At 44.7% G+C, this 17,643-nt stretch overlaps 2 protein-coding genes across 2 annotated transcripts; both read right to left on the bottom strand.

Moving 5' to 3' along the window:
* Positions 1-788: 788 nt before the first annotated feature.
* Positions 789-3,913, bottom strand: LOC308151546 (dynein axonemal light chain 4). Its single transcript, XM_080524442.1, has 4 exons — positions 3,821-3,913; positions 3,408-3,491; positions 1,562-1,645; positions 789-1,066 (listed from the first exon to the last, which is right to left on the bottom strand). Exons 2-4 carry the CDS (start codon positions 3,477-3,479, stop codon positions 902-904), a joined length of 321 nt encoding a protein of 106 aa, XP_080380568.1. The 5' UTR covers positions 3,480-3,491; positions 3,821-3,913; the 3' UTR covers positions 789-901.
* An 8,041-nt stretch (positions 3,914-11,954) lies between these two features.
* On the bottom strand, positions 11,955-17,643 carry nptxrb (neuronal pentraxin receptor b; the record flags this gene model as incomplete). Its single annotated transcript, XM_080524426.1, has 5 exons — positions 11,955-12,185; positions 13,874-14,053; positions 14,213-14,454; positions 16,034-16,346; positions 16,921-17,643. 5 exons carry the CDS (start codon positions 17,641-17,643, stop codon positions 11,955-11,957), a joined length of 1,689 nt encoding a protein of 562 aa, XP_080380552.1.

The raw sequence follows: 17,643 nt of genomic DNA, 5'->3' as shown, positions 1-17,643 counted from the left end.
GTCAAATGGCAGCTGCGTCTGTCATGTGAAATGGACAGCATCCTTTTCAGTGAGCTGTACAATGAATCACGTTGTGTGAATTAGTGTTAGTCTACTAATACAGTGGAATAGAATGTTGAGCCTGTCGATAAAACTGAGAACTTATGGAAATGTTGTAGACATTGTGGGGAAACAACCCCCCTAACCCCTTTACACTGAGGCTGGACCAAACAATATGGTGTATACCCGTGAATCATTACACCCCTGTGTGGCTTGTATTGACTCTTGGTTTCTGGGCCCTTAGCAACATTGAGACATTACCTTTAAAAAAAAAAACTAAAATGCATCACAGTATTTACACATACCTACAATTATTATAAAATATTGAAAATATTAGAAAAATGACTGAGAATGGTGAGAGAAGAGAATGGGGGAAAAAGGAACATGAAAGTACATAAGAAACAGAAAGAGAGACAAGAGTGGCATGGCTTTTCGTGTTTACATAAAAATCTGGCCAGACTGATAAGGGTGGAAAACATGTTATCAAAAAGGTGTGTGTCCAGCACACACACACACACACACACACACACACACACACACACACACACACACACACACACACACACACACACACACACACACACACACACACACACACACACACACACACACACACACACACACACACACACACACACACACACACACACACACACACACACACACACACACACACACACACACACACACACACACAGTCCCTGAAGAAAATGTGTTACAGTCTCCAATGAGGCACATACATCATGCATATAGGCACACACATTTTTCCCCCCAATACAGTTAGTAGCTTAGGGATACAGATTTGAATAAGAGAGAGAGAGAGAGAGAGAGAGAGAGAGAGAGAGAGAGAAATAAAGAGATGCTAAGAGCACTTCCACACACACACAGCCAGACTCCCTCCAAAAAACATGTAGAGCAGGTTCTTGACCTCATGTGTCACCTCGAAGCCAAAGCCCTCCCCGATCACTACGTGCCACGAGCTACCAAACTTCTTATCCATCGACTCCTTTATCATCTTCGCTGCATTCTGAGAGAATGACAGAGAGGGGGGTGGTGATGGGAAGAGGAGGGGAGAGAGAGCGAGAGAAAGAGAGAGAGAGAGAGTTGGTTTTAATTTTAAAGCAACAGGAAAACCTCATGCATCATCCAGCATAACAAAATATCAGACAGCAAGCTAGGGTCACCATTGATTCAACATTTGTGCCTCCATTGGGGCGGTGGTAACCTAGTGGTTAGAGACTTGCTAGCAACCGGAAGGTCGCTGGTTCGATCCCCGCCTCAAGGTGGAGTTGCATGTGCCCTTGAGCAAGGCACTTAATCCCTAATTGCTCCAGGGGCGTCGACTATGGATGACCCTGTGCCTCGGCTGCCTCCAGCAAAAAATACCAAATTATCAGTCCTATTTCTATGGGGTTAGATAACGTTGTAATGTTTTATTTGAGTTTTGACTTTGTACAGGAATTTCCTCCTGGACAGTTCCTAAAAAAAGAGTGGTTGAAGCTTGTGAAGTACGCCCACACACCTCATTGTTGGTGGCAAACTTCTCGCAGGCAGTGACACACAGCTCCATGGCCTCTACTCTCATCTCCTCTGGCATATCCGTGTGCTGAAGAGGGAAACCATACTGATATGAGACTTCTGAGAGCTATTCTAACAGTGGCGGCTGGTGATAAACATTTTGGGTGGGGCACAGGTTATGGGGGCATGCTCCACGGGGAAGAATATCAACTTTAAAATCTGAATTTACAGTCGATTTTAGCATGAGAATATATATATAACTTAATTATTTTTATATATAACTTATTAAAGGGCAAACTGCAAACACAACAAAAATATAATGCACAACAACTGACAAATCAACTGGAATAGTCTTTGTTAGCAGAGTAGACCTAATGTTAACAGAATGGACTTATACCCTTTGTCTATCTGTGCAGCGGTAAGGTGAATAATTCTAGCAGTACTGTCCAGACAGTGGTCTTGTTTAGCCATTCAACTAGGCATTATTTATTCAATGGAGAAAGACATGGAACACAATGCAATTGTGATAACAAATGTGTTCTTTGTTACTTCTTTAATTAAATTAAAGTGTACCTTTCTATTATCATACAATATTTCCTTGAACATGTAAACTCTATAATCATACAGTTGTCTTTCTATTAGTTGTCTCTGTCATACTGAACTGTTTGTTATCATCCTGAACTATCTCTGTTGCTCACCTCACCTCAGTTCTGTCTCTATTGCTCTCCTCTCCTGTTGTCTGTCTCTCTGTTGATCTCCTCTCCTGTTGTCTGTCTCTCTGTTGCTCTCCTCTCCTGTTGTCTGTCTCTCTGTTGCTCTCCTCTCCTGTTGTCTGTCTCTCTGTTGCTCTCCTCTCCTGTTGTCTGTCTCTCTGTTGCTCTCCTCTCCTTGTTGTCTGTCTCTCTGTTGCTCTCCTCTCCTGTTGTCTGTCTCTCTGTTGCTGTCCTGTTGTCTGTCTCTCTGTTGCTGTCCTGTTGTCTGTCTCTCTGTTGCTGTCCTGTTGTCTGTCTCTCTGTTGCTCTCCTCTCCTGTTGTCTGTCTCTCTGTTGCTCTCCTCTCCTGTTGTCTGTCTCTCTGTTGCTCTCCTCTCCTGTTGTCGCGACGTGTTTCCGGGTCCAAAGTTGGCTGAGGCGCTGTCTTCGAAATGCCGCAATAATAATAATAATAAATTATATTTATATAGCGCTTTTCCGAGGCTCAAATACCCTGACAATATGGGGAAAACGGGAGAGTGCAGTGTCCCTTGTTGTATGAATAGATCCGAGTCTAAAAAACGATTAAACTGTCATTCCGCTGTAGTACACTGGTATTCTGGTGCGGAGAATTTCTGGTTTGGACCGGGAAATTGCAAAACGTCACGTTTGACGACAGACTTAACAACCGGATATTCAGGGCTCTCAAGTCAAAAAAATTGCGCCCCGACCGAGAAATAGGAGACAGCCAATTGGAGCGCTGCTACAGCTCACGTGTAAGCCAAAAGTATTTGGACTGCCATAGACTGCCATTCGGCCGGCGCCCCGACTCCTCCCCTATGTATTTTCACAGTGAATTTTACACACACACAGATAAAATGTTTATTGTATTGGAGGATTTTTAATGAATGCTGATAGGCGCCGACAGAATATCAGCCGCATTTTATGAATAAACAATGTCTATTGGCCAGCCGCCACTATATTCTAATGAATGTCTATCACTACATACTCTTGCATCCTTGGTAAATGCTCTCCCTCTACCCATCTCTCACACACACACACACACACACACACACACACACACACACACACACACACACACACACACACACACACACACACACACACACACACACACACACACACACACACAATTACCCTTATAAGAGGAAAGCTGTGAAGCCTTTTGTAGTCTGCCTCGTCTTTCTTGCTTTCTGCCGTCTCTGCCATCCCCCCTTATAGCTGCAAAAGAAAAACAGCCTGTCAGCTAGCTGGCTTACTTACTTACTAACCTACGGCTGATAGTGTAGCCAACTATCATATGATATAGTGTATCTAACAATCAAATGATATATAGTGTATCTAACTATCATAGTGTAGCTAACTATCAGCCAAACATAACACAGTTAGCTTGTAGCTACATTAGCTACCATGCTACCTAACGTTAGCTAGCTGGCTGGCTTGCAGATATCAGCTAAAATTCCCTTGAATTATCACAATAAATAATTAAGTATTGGGTCGAATTGTAGCACTGTGTTTAACACACACTATAGCAACTGCAATTTACGCACCGTTTGCAACAAAACAGAAGTTTCGTCCACTCTCAGCCCAGTTGTTAAGGAGACATTTGAACCATAGCAACAAGCGCAGATCCTACGCCCTAGTTGTCCATAACAACGGCTGTTTGACGGCAGACTTTACGACCCGAGGGATCCACTCGCTTGATACCTTGGCTGCGTTCGTAAATCCGCTCTGAGAGCGCCGGAGCGCACACTGACTCAACGTCATAGTCATAGTGGGACCAAGTAATTTGATTTGAAGAAGGATTCCATGAGTGCTGATCAGATTTACAGAGCGTATTTACGAACGCACCCTTTGTAATGCTTGTCATTGCTGGAATTAAAATATTTAATTCAATTAACAACATGATAAGTAGGCTATAGTAAAATGTCCTATAGTAAAAAAAATCTTACGGCGGCTAAACTAAATGCCCGGCTGTTGCAGATGTGAATGATAGTTTCATCAACGTTTTTGAGTAGGGTAAGTTGTTTGAAAGAGACAATGAGCCATTAGCCAATGAATGGTTGCAGATTAGGCCTACATTAGAGAATGCATTGGCATGGGTTCATTGGGTTTTCATCTGCCCGAGTGAACCTGAGGTTATGAGATGAGTTGGTGACTCAGTTAGAACCAAACTGAGTATGATAATGGTAACCCTAGATCACATTGACAAGAAGAAGTCGAAAAAAAGAAGTTACATCACAGGAAACAAGTTATTGTATTGAATTACATCCAAATACGTCATGTGTGTGTGTGTGTGTGTGTGTGTGTGTGTGTGTGTGTGTGTGTGTGTGTGTGTGTGTGTTCATTCATATGCCCATTATTGTAAGAAGATTTGATGGACTAACCATGCTCAATCCTCATCCACTTAAAGGTGACAGAGAGAGAGAGGGAGAGGGAGATATGAAGAAAGAGACAATCAGAAGAGAAAGAATGAGAGGTGCTTGACAGATGGGAAAGTGTAAAGAATGACAGCAGAGATACCAGCTGGAGAGAGAAGAGGAGGATCATTGGAGAGGAAGAAAGTTCTCCAAAATTCTGTTTTTTAAGTGTTGAAGGGAGAGGGGGAAGAAAAGAGGTAAACCAGTGTCAGGAAAAGAAATAGGAGACAGCATAATGGAGAGAATAAATGTACAGGCGTCAGGTGGATGAATAGTGTTTGAAAGAACAAAACAATGAAAAGGGAAAAAGAGAAAATGGAGAGTCGATGACTGAAATATCAATATTCATGGTGAGAACACTATGGTGAAGACAGGGGTGGTGGCAGTGGGTTCCCTAGCAGAATGAGAGGTAATTAGGACACATGTTTTATTCAGGAGAGGGCCGACAACTTCATGTGATGCTGGTAATATCCTAAGCAGAGGTACTAGATAAAGGGGTAGTTAGTGAGAGCCACAGCACAGGCTGTTGGACAGAAAGACAGAGAGAGAGACAGGTAGACAGAACATTTTAGTAAAAATAACAATGACCGATAGATATTCATTAGAATAGCTCTCAGAAGTCTAATTATCACTATGGTTTCCCTATTCAGCACACGGATATGGAGGAAAAAATCTGAGGTCCAGCCCCTGCTCATCGACGGAGAGAGCGTGGAGAGAGTCTCAACCCTCCGATTCCTGGGGGTGCACATACAGGATTACCTGTCCTGGAAGAACAACACAGCAGCCACCATCAAGAAGGCACAACAGCGGCTCTACTTCCTGAGAGTCCTCAGGAAGGAACACAACAAGCAGGAGATACTGGTGGCCTTCTACCGCGGCGCAGTGGAGAGCATCCTCACCTACTGCATCTGCAACTGGTTCTCCAGCTGCACAACCGCAGAGAGAAATGCGCTACAGAGAGTCGTGAGAACAGCCCAGAAGATCACCGGCGCCCCCCTCCCCTCTCTGGAAGAGCTGTACAACACACGCTGCCTCAGGAAGGCCTCCAAGATCTCCAGAGACCCAACCCACCCTGGGTACGAACACTTTGCCCGGCTGCCCTCGAAAAGGCGGTACAGGACCATGGCCGCAAGGACAAACAGACTGAAGCTCAGCTTCTACCCCAGGGCCATCCAGGCCCTGAACACAGCAAAGACCTAGGTTCTGGGCCCTGGACAGTCTGGACGGATTGATGGCAGCTGCTGGATTGAAAAAATCAGGTGTAGTGCTGAGGCACAAATGTGTACATTTCAAGCCTGCAAACTGCGACACTTTAAATGAATGTGCAATAACACTATGTGCAATATGACAACCCTAGTCGTCTTATCTGTACAGTATAGTATAGTATAGTGGATAGTGTACATAGCCTTTATTTATGTAAACCAGCTCTTTTCCCTTCTTGTTTTTTTTCTTGTTTTTTTCTTTCCTAGCACCAGGGGAGCCACCCCTCCCAAATTTCGTTGTTTGGTACCTGTACTATAGCAATGACAATAAAGACCATTCATTCATTCATTCATATGCCAGAGGAGATGAGAGTAGAGGCCTTGGAGCTGTGTATCACTGCCTGCGAGAGGTTTTCCACCAACAATGAGGTGTGTGTGTGTGTGTGTTTCTTTTGCAGCTATAAAGGGGGATGGCAGAGACGGCAGAAAGCAAGAAAGACGAGGCAGACTACAAAAGGCTCCACAGCTTTCCTCTTATAAGGGTAATGTGTGTGTGAGTGGGTAGGTGGGTGTGTGGCTCTCTCTCTCTATCTGTATGTGTGTGTGTGTGTGTGTGTGTGTGTGTGTGTGTGTGTGTGTGTGTGTGTGTGTGTGTGTGCGTGTGTGCAGGCGTCCGTGAGAGAGATAGGTAGAGGGAGTGCATTCACCAAGGATGCAAGAGTATGTAGTGATAGACATTCATTAGAATAGCTCTCAGAAGTCTCATATCAGTATGGTTTCCGTCTTCAGCACACGGATATGCCAGAGGAGATGAGAGTAGAGGCCATGGAGCTGTGTGTCACTGCCTGCGAGAAGTTTGCCACCAACAATAAGGTGTGTGAGTGTGTGTGTGGGTATACACAACTGCATCATGTAGCTGGGTTAATGCCAGAGACACCCTCACTGTCTTGTCTTTTTACAAGCTTTTGGTTCAATCTTGCGGAATATAAAAATAAGAAAGTCAGAAAACTAGCTACAGTCATGTGAAAAAGATTGGACAAAACCGTTGTCTTTTTCAACAGATGTAAACATATGGACATTTGGTCTTCATTTGAACACTATTGAGAGATGGAGGTAATATAACTAAACAAATAAAAACAGAAAAAACATATATTTTCAAAATGATTTATAACATTATTAACATTAACATTAACATTAATAATGAATAGAAATGCAATTTTCTTGTGTGGAAAAAAGGACAGGCAGGCAGACAGACAGACAATGAAATAAGTGGGAGGTGATACCAGACCAGAGCACAGTTCAGTTGTGTGGGTGTGGCAGCAGTCACACATCTTTATAAACCCACAGACCTGCTAGCACAGACATTTCTACTTCACAACGTATTATATACCTGCCTTTGGCTAAGGATATGATAACAGTAATAGGATGCTGTCAAAGATGAATGAATGAATGAATGGACTTTATTGGCATTGCTACAGTACAGGTACCAAACAACGAAATTTAGGAGGGGTGGCTCCCCTGGTGTTAGGAAAGAAAAAAAAAAAAAAACTTTAAAAAAAAAATCACAAGAAGGGAAGTAGCTGGTTTACATAAATAAAGGCTATGTACACTATCCACTATACTATACTGTACAGATAGACGACTAGGGTTGTCATATTGCACAATAGTATTGTTTCACGTTATTTAAAGTGTCACAGTTTGCAGATCAAGCTGTCTGTTGTTGTTGTTTTCCTCTGGATTCTAGGGTTATTTATCCAGTTACACAATTCTTAGTCATGGACCTAATAGTCATGGACCTATACTTTTCATGAAGGAAATGTACAGTAAACGGGGAGAGTTGCCAACATCACCTGGTTTCCCAGAGTTCATCACAGAGTAGGAAACGTTGAGTAGGTCGGTTAGGAATGGAAGGGAACCGCCAGAGTCAGACTGGATGAGGGTAAGCGGGTGGCTTGTGCTTGTGAATTGTACCATTCCTTTCCATGCATTACAATGAGCCTGTCCTTTGGACAAAGGGTTGAAAGTGGACCGAGTGGGCAGGCAGAGGATGGAGTGGGCAGGCAGTTGCCCAGTTGGATGTTCCAAGTTGCAAGACAACAGCAGGATGGAGGGGAGTGAGAGATGTTAAACCAGAACTCTGTTGTATTCCGTGTGTTGTTCTGTTGTAAGCCGAAAACGAATTAACATTTTAACCTAAAAAATGTATAATAATCCTTTTAAACTTGAACTCTCTCTGTGTAATGGGATGGTGTGTGTTGCGGACCCAGGTGCGGTGCAGGACAAAGTGACGACGGCAGGCAGCGGTTGGCACAAATAAGGACACTCTACTTGGAGAAGAGTTATAGAAAACTATAACGAAAAGCCACAGGAAGAAACCCCCTTCCTGTGCTAAAACAAGACAGAACCCCACTGGGAGAACGCTGCTCAAAACCAGTGTGAATACTGTAGACCAGACCAACAGGGAGGATACCTCTCCACTCCTGTACCAAGGTCTGCCCACAACCAGACGCTGGAGCAGCCCACAACTCGACTTTCTGCAAGCCAGAAAGGAACTACATTATATGTTACCTGACAGTAAAAAGGGTTAGAGAGGAGGACGGCTGCACACTCTCTCTATCTATCTATCTCTCTCTCTCTCTCTCACACACACACACACACACACACACACACACACACACACACACACACACACACACACACACACACACACACACACACACACACACACACACACAGGTGGCCATAAGATGATCCTTTGATCTGTACACAGAAAATCATTTTCTACAAAACTATTTAAATACCAGCACCTGTGCATTGTTATTGGTCCCCTTAGCTTTAGGTGTTAGCTACTGGTTTTAGGTCTTAGCTACTCGTTTTAAGTGTTAACTACAGGTTTTAGGTGTTAGATACTGGTTTTAGGTCTTAGCTACTCGTTTTAAGTGTTAACTACAGGTTTTAGGTGTTAGATACTGGTTTTAAGGTATTATCTACAGGTTTTAGGTGTTAACTTCAGGTTTTAATTGGTCATACAGGTTTTAGGTGTTATCTTCAGGTTTTAATTGGTCATATTTGATATGTGCACAACTTGACTGTACACAGCCTGCAAATTGCAAGCCTCCTGAAAGAAGAAAGCCAAGCAGCTGGCAAGATATTGTCAACATCTCTTCCCATCTCTTCAGGCTATGCCTGAACAGTCCCTCCTGAGACATCTACTACCCCCCTGTACTGTTTCTCCAATCCCCAGTCATTATAAAAAAAGAAAAGAAAAAAAGAATCTTCCTTCTTGCTTGTTACACGATGACTGCCAATGGCTCCAGGCCTGAGCATATATTACTTTTCCCTGCTATGACTGGTGGATAGATGATTCACAAATGTATTTGTTGTAAGTCACTTTGGATGAAGGTGTCTGCACTGTAAAAAAAACAACTACGCTATATTCAGTAGAGTTAGTATTCTGAATTGTTCAGACAGGAACATTTAAATTACTATGAGTGAACGTAAAAATGTACATCAGAGGAATGGAATGGACCCCAATAAGTTCTAAACATACAATTGTGAATAAACTGAAATTGCAATTCGTTGTTGGGACAACATTGTGGATTTGTGCTAACCATAACCTAAAATGTGTTCATGGACATTGGCTCTGATTGCACACAGCGCGTGTGATCTCTATACAAACTCTTGATTTAATGCTTGTTTGGACAATAACTTGGTTACTTTCTTGATTTTTTTGTTTTGTTTTGTTATCTTGATTTGGCATATGTCCACGGTGACATACCTTTTTTGTACGGTTCTCATGTCGGCAACATTTTTGTTTGCACTTTGTGAGGTATTTTTACATACATTCAGGAGAACCATTGTGGTAAAGAACAACAATTCTTTTGTTTGTTGTTGTCCCCCAGGAGTCTATTTCCCTGCCGTATAATAAAGCACAATGCTAGCTAGGCCTTGTAGAGGAGGGGCGATCAGGGCCCCGTTCCACTAAGCGAGATTAGTTGGAACAACATTCTAATATTAGTTGGACCAACAATCTAATATCAGTTGGACCAACAATCTAATATGAGTTGGACCAACAATCTATTATTAGTTGGACCAACAAACTAATATGAGTTGGACCAACGATCTAATATGAGTTGGACCAACGATCTAATATGAGTTGGACCAACGATCTAATATGAGTTGGACCAACGATCTAATATTAGTTGGACCAACATTCTAATATTAGTTGGAACAACAAACTCACATTTCTTAGTGCATAAGGTTGCCTTGAATTTTTTAATATTCTCAACTATTCTTTTTTTAGAGTGTGCTAAATGCCCAAAATGTAAATGTGTCAGGTATATGGTTAGTTGAACCTGTGTAACATCTGCAGGACCTTCGATGTTTTGACTTCTTCAAATGTAATGCTTTACTTCAACCCAAATGAAGTATTCATTATGTTTGTGTATGTATTTGTGTGTATGTAGGTGTCTTATTCCTCCTGGTCTAAACTGTAACTTAGAGAGTGAGAGGGTGAGAAAGGAGAGCGACAATAAGATGACCCAGAATATCATGTTGCCAGCAATAATGTATATCATCACCATTTTATTTCTTTTCATCCACATATTTTACGATATCATAGATAGATCCACAGAGTTGCAAATGTGAACAAGCACCACAATGACATCACCATTAGCAGAAAATAAAGAAAAGAGAAAACAAAAGAAAGGAAGAGGAGGATAAAAAGACGTTTGACATTGTTTTGTGGTGTGTATACCCAGACAGGCACTTAATGACTAGGATATATCAATGGTGAGGGTGACTGCAGTTGTTGTGTTCCTGGGGCAATGCACAATAATAATCTTTAGTCATCTTTCAGCTGAATTCCACTGTCTTAATGTCCCATTGTTAAATTCTGTGGGGGTAAAAAAGCGCATTAAACATTCATGTGAGGTGTGGTTCACCGTGGGGATAGTGTGGTAACGGCGACAACGACAGTATCTTAAATATTTTTTACAATTTGGATTATTTTCTTAGAAATATTAGAAATCTGAACCCTTTCACTGAAAATGCTTTGCTCATGCATGCAGTTAGTTCAATCAGATATATACATAACATTCATATGATATAGAAACAGGTCAGATATCACTCTAATTCACCAAGATTGTTCATAGTTTGAGTATCTAATTGTATCTTAGAAATCAAGCTGGCTTAAATGCACCGTACATGCCAAAAGCCACATGACTTGCACAATTAAGCGCAACGTCTCCATAACAATACATACAAACAACCCATAACATTGCATTGTACAATAGAAACTTTGTGAGAGGTTTTTGTGAGTCAAAGTAAGGAGAGTTGGTCGGCACAGGACAGACGTTTAACTACGTAATACACATATACAGAACAATGTGGTGTTACCATGACCACCTCTGCAAGAAATCAACATAATGTGGGATAGAAAAACAAACTCTAACTTAAATGAAAAGAAATACAGCAATACATGTTGCAACATGAACTGGTATCATTTTAAAAAATGAATTAAAAAATCACCATTCAAAGAAAAACACAAGCATCAGAGCATACGAAAGACAAAGCACTGGAAGACTTAACACTCTAGTTTAATTTCATTTCCAACTCAAGGTGCCACATATAAACACATTAGGCAAAAGAAGCAAAACAAAAAATGTCTGGTTACATTCGTAAAGACCCACAACCTCTGGTTAGAAACAAGCACAGGGCCCACCACTGGAGCTTAAAGTTACAGTGTGCACCTTTAACTACTGCTTCCAAAAATCAACTCAGAAGTGCAGTACGTCGATTCATACACTCTCTCCCCTCACAGAACAAAAGTGAGTTTGCTGTCTTGTTCTGTACAAGTTTCACTGTGTAGAACTGGAGAAGAACATTCAGCGTGGACATCTAGAAAAGAAAAAAAAAACTAACCTGTTCTTAACCAACTCACCCTATCTCGCAACCCATCATACCAGCCTTCATTCCAACCTTCCAAAAACCCACCGTAAAACCTCCTTCTCTAAGAGGAAGCGCCCCTAAAACATGACATACGCTCTGACCCCGATTTCTCCTCACTGTTTGGGGCTGGAGTGCTGGGCGCAGGGGTCCACAGGCTCCTTGGTGGCCCCTCCGTAGACCTCCACGTCGCGGTCGGTCCAGGGAGCCACGGAGCCCAGCGAGGTGGAGCTGCAGGCGGCCAGGGCGGCCACCTCCGCGGGCTTCAGGAGCCGATCCCAAAGGTTGAACTGAGACAACTCTCCCACCAGGGCCTGGGAGGCATCAAATCGACCGCCCAGGGTGTCCTAAAACACAGCAGAACACAGGGTGTCCTAAACACAGCAGAACACAACCATATGGGCCAGGGTGTCCATATGTAATGTTCAATATTCAACTACAGTCATGGCCAAAAATATTGAACTTTTCCCAGAAAATTGTTGCAATTACATGCTTTGGTATTCACATGTTGATTTATTTTGTTTGCATTGGAACAACACAAAAAAGAGAACAAATCCAAAGCCAAAGCCAGAAGTTCAGGGGTGCCAATAGTTTTGTCCATGTTTGTATGTTGAATAGTTATGTAAATAATAATACTTTTTTTAAATGATCAAGCATGGATTTTTTTACTTTCTATTTTTTACTTTTTCTTGCGATGACTGATGGACAGATGATTCACTTGCAAACATATTTGTTGTAAGTCGCTTTGGATAAAGGCGTCAGCTAAATGCCAAAAATGTAAATGATGAAAGAAGTCATGCCCAGCTGTCAACAACAGATGGATGTGTGGAGGAAACAGGAGAATCCAGGAGAGGTTTAATTAGCTATTAGAATGTTTGGAGAGGACGCAATGCTCGATCTGTGTAATGTGGTGACAGCTGCAATGGCACGGTTTGGGTGGTAGTAGCAAAACCTTGACAGGGCTGATTACGTCGGCTTTGAGCGAGCTACTAGCGAAAGCGATTGCTGAGCGGTGTGTTCGTTCACAGTTTTATGCACACTGGTTCCCGCTGGGACCATATACTGTATACTGAAAAATATATGCACTGCAATGTAAGTCGCTTTGGATAAAAGTGTCAGCTAAACGGCATGTATATATATATAGGTTGAATCTCATGTTGAGTCAAGGGGCAAAGTGCAGCAAGCAAAAGATCCCCCCAAACCCCCCAAGTAAGAAGAGGCAGGAAACATCACTAATGGAACTACAGTAATGCCTCTACTTTTATGAAGGGGTGATGGGCTCCACATGTAGGTGTGAACGATGTTTATGTTTTTGGGTGTTTTGGATATGTTTTGGAGGCACATGGCTCTCTCTTAGGATAATGAAACACCAGTCATGTGTAATACTGTAAAATAATTGTGTATGTGCCCAACAATGCATACAAACCAGTCATTAGAGACCCCCCCCCTTACCTCTGCTTCTCTATCTCTCCACCCTCAACCTATCCTCCCCTCCATCCCTCCACTCTTCCACCTCTCCACTCCTCAACTCCTCTACCTCTCCATCCCTCCACCTCTCCACCCCTCCCCCTCTCCACCCCTCCAACTCTCCACCCCTCAACCTCTCCATCCCTCCTCCTCTCCATCTCTCCATCCCTCCACCCTCCACCTTTCCACTCCTCAACTCCTCTACCTCTCCATCCCTCCACCTCTCCACCTCTCCACCCCTCCACCTCTCCACCCTCCTCCTCTCCATCCCTCCACCTCTCAACCATTCCACCTCTCCATCCCTCCACCTCTCCACCTCTCCACCCCTCCACCTCTCCACCCTCCTCCTCTCCATCCCTCCACCTCTCAACCATTCCACCTCTCTATCTCACCACCTCTCCACAATCCCTCCTTCTCTCCACCCATCCTCCTCAATCCTCCACCCCTCCATCCCTCCACCTCTCCACAACCCCTCCTCCTCTCCACCCCTCCTCCTCCCCATCCCTCCACCCCTCCTCTCCTCCACCCCTCCACTCCTCCACCCCCTCCATCCTTCCAGACCTCTCACCTGTTCCTGCCCCAGAATGAGCACTCCTCCGGGCTTGATGGGATGCCAGGCAGCCAGTCCCTCGCCCCGGCCCTTCAGCTTGCCCCCCTCGTAGGCCTTCCACACCCCGTCCCTCAGGGTCCAGCTCACACAGATGTGCTGCCACACCCCCTGGGGCAGGGACAGGGGCAGCTGCGCCACCTACAGGCGAGTGAGGGTAGTGTAGTGACACAAAGAATAACAAGACGTGACGAAAGACGTAAACGAAATCAACGAACAGACAGAACACGATGACTTCGTCGGTTAGAATTGACTGACATCTTCTTTCCTTTCCACGACACCTCCCTACCGTCTCCCTACCTTGTCGTTGATGAGCAGCTCCACGGGGTTGTGAACCCCCTGGAGGAGGACCAGCTCGTTGGGCTGCCCGGGGACGGAGTAGGAGAAGGGCGTGCCGATGCCGCCTTCTTTGGCCTTCAGCCACACGCAGGCGGTGAAGGCGTACATCTCCGGCATGTCTCTCCTCACCAGGCCGTACATGTAGTTGGTGCGCATGGGGAAGGAGAGAACGAAACCGTCGGGGAAGTTGTAGTCAGGCAGACCTGAAAATTAAGACATTTCAATGTACAGGGTGTCCACCCACTGTGCTCAGTGTGCGAGAAAACGTGCTCTAATGACATTCACTTCTACACACATCTACATTTCACTTCCTTAAGGTGTAAAATACAGATCCCCAGGATACCACCCTTTGTGGCTCAGTGGGGTATCTAATACAAGTTTGGCACATGATACATCCTACAACAAAGTCGACAGCTGTAGCTGTAGCAACTTATATGTTGCATCGGTCCTGCTAGTTGTTTCTTAAGGCCGATTTAAGCTTCTGCGTCGAATTTACGCGCGTCTACGCCGTAGCCTACGTAAGGGGTCTCGCACTTTACACTTCTACGTAGGTCGCTCTGCAATTACACCGTCACATCGCTAGGTGGCAGTGTGTTTTCTATGCCCCTGTGCTGTGCCTCTTCCGGTAAGCTATCATTCTGACAATGCTGACGGTCGGTGTACTCATAGCGGCATAATAGCGATCAAAAAACGTATTTTTGTTAAGCTTGTTGTAAAGAAAATGTCTATAATGCATTGAAATTACAGTAAACTAAGATAATAAGATGGTTATCATACATTTTCAAATCTTTATTAATAATTAATTACAGAAAAAGTTAATGACATTTCTGTCATGACTTCCGCATTTACGAGAGAGTCGGAATGTGACGCTGCCAAGCGGACCAATCACAGTTCTTATAGATAACTTAACATTAAATATGTCTATCATAAATATAATTTAAACCCAACGAACAGCCATGGGGCTCCCTGTAACTAATCATTTATTTCTAAATAAACAGGATTGTACATCTCGTAAATGTGAATCGCGCTCCTTATAGGAAGGCTGTGCCTGACGCTTCCATAGGGTGCTCTACTCAAAGCGGCATAATAGCGATATTGTTTTTGTTATGCTTGTTGTAAATAAAAGTTCTATGATGCATTGAAATGACATTAAACTAAGTTAATACGATGGTTATCATCATTTTTCAAATCTTTATTAATAAGTAATTACAGAAAAAGTAAATGACATTTCTGTCATGGCTTCCGCATTTTGGCCGACGAGAGAGTCGTAATCTTGTCGGAATCATGTGCTACCAAGCGGACCAATCACAGAGCTTACGGTTGCGTAGAAACTGACGCGTACTTACATTTTTGGAGAGGAGCGCGTTAATCTACGCCGTAGGCTACGTAGGCTACGCAAGGCTACGCCGTAGCCTACGCCGTCGATTTTACGCAGGAGTGTAAACTGGGCTTAAGGTTGCAACAAGTAAGATAAGAATAGCAGTAGCTGAAATAAATGCAGAAGGCTTTGAATATTAAAGTCAATGTGGTACGCTTGAAGCTCTGTTGAGAACTCTGTGTTTTGTTTGTTTTAATGACTTAACGTGAGTCCCATGCTTTTTAACAAAGTTGAAACAAATATCTGTTGTGTCAAACAAAAAATCTAATCAAAGTCTATTTGTCATGTACCTATAACACAGCCGTAGACAATGTAATGAAATGTTTGGATTTCTAAGCGCATTGTCTACACAGTGAGGTATATTCTGGACACCCCCACCCTCCCCAACACACACACACACTCACTCTGTTCCAGTTCGGAGACGCGGTGGTGCAGTGTGTCGATGCCCTGGTCGATCTTCTGATGGTGACTCTGTGTCTCCTTCCTCAGAGTCTTCCTCTCCTTCTCCAGAACCTTAATCTTCCTCTCCAGCTCGCCCTCCAGGTCCTCCACCCTCCAGGGGCCCTTTCCCCCAGGGAAGCCAGGGGCGGGAGCAGCAGGGGGAGCAGCAGGACGAGAGACGACCCCTGCTGCTGCCCCCTTCACACCCACACCACCACCGCCCTCCGCACTTACAGTCGGCTGCGTGAGGTTCAGAGCACCTGGGCCTATCTCTGACTGTGAGAGAAGAGAGAGAGAGAGAGAGAGAGAAGGAGGTGGGATTAGTAAAGAAGGGGGGGGGGTAATGAGGGAATGAGGTAGACAGTCAAAGAATAAGAGAGAGAAATAGAAAAAAGTTAGGGTGAAGAAGAGAAGAGAGAAAGAAAGAAAGAAATAAAGAAAGAGAGAGGGAAAGGAAGTAATGGAAATCAGTTAATGGAAGGAGATGGGGAGGAGAAAAGGAGAAGAGGTCAGTGTGAGAGTGAGCATGAAAGAGGGGGATGAGAGGCAAGAGGCATTATAAAGAGACGGGAGAGTTGCCATGTGGAGCTGATTGGATCTATAAGACGGACATAAATTCCCACAAAATGGACACACACACACACACACACACACACACACACACACACACACAGCAGAGCACAGCACAGCACAGCACAGCACACACAAACCTCAGTTTGATAGCTTCCATGTAAAGGTCTCTCCTCTCACAAGACAGCATCATCCCATCTTTTATGTATGTGTCTAGTCCCCCCCCCCCCCCCCCCCCCACCATCTCTAATAATAATAATCTCTAATTCACCCAGCTCACCTCTAGTTTCTCGATGCGATCTTTCAGGTTGAGAATGGCTCTTTCCAGCTCCTCTACGGCCCGTGCTGTCTGCAGCTGCACTGCCACCGACGAGCTCACGTCGTCCCCGGCCATAAGGCGGCGGGTGCCCGTCCAGACCCCGAGGCTCCGCTCGTCGAGACCCCTCTCCTCCAGGCCGCTCTCGCATTCGGACAGCTTCCCCGTCAGCTCCCGGATGGTCCGCTGGTCCATCAGGATCTGGTCGTTCTGCTGCACGACCGTCTGCCGTAGCTCGTCGGCGGTGGTGCGGAGATAGCTCCAGTCCTCGTCCCCGAAGAGCGATGGGTCGTCCGCCTGCTGTTTGAGACTCTTGGGCTTACATTCTCCGACGGGGATAGGGGTGCATATGAGCCGACTGAAGCTGAACTGTTTCGGCGCCCCAGCGCCGCCGGCGGTCACTTCGCCCGGGCTGAGCTCGTTGAGAGTAGGAGCTTCCAAGCCCATCCCCAGACCGCCTCTTCCCTCGTAGGATTCAGCACCGTGGAGAGCGCCCAGCGGCCCGGCGTGCGCTACGGAGCCCGGGGCGAAAGGCTGCAACAGGGTCTGGGAGGTCAGCGTCCCGTTGTCGGCCAAAGCCTGGGGCGCGGCCCCGTCCTTACGGGGGTACACACTGGCGACGATGCAGATGACCGCGCCGAGGAAGGCCAGGCTTCCCGCACCAACCAACACCACGATAAACTTCAT

The sequence above is a fragment of the Nansenia antarctica genome (assembly GCF_963989245.1).
Source record: "Nansenia antarctica genome assembly, chromosome: 2".
NCBI lineage: Eukaryota > Metazoa > Chordata > Actinopteri > Argentiniformes > Microstomatidae > Nansenia > Nansenia antarctica.
Note: the sequence above shows the minus strand (reverse complement) of the source record. Positions and strands in the feature narration are given on the sequence as shown.

Bases quoted from the DNA above. Each gene is read 5' to 3' on its own strand.
- LOC308151546 (XM_080524442.1), bottom strand. From the start codon at position 3,479: ATGGCAGAGACGGCAGAAAGCAAGAAAGACGAGGCAGACTACAAAAGG. The intron at 1,646-3,407 runs GTAATTGTGTGT...TTCCCTCTTCAG, and splicing joins ACAGCTTTCCTCTTATAAGG to CACACGGATATGCCAGAGGA. The intron at 1,067-1,561 runs GTGTGTGGGCGT...TCATTCTCTCAG, and splicing joins AGTTTGCCACCAACAATGAG to AATGCAGCGAAGATGATAAA.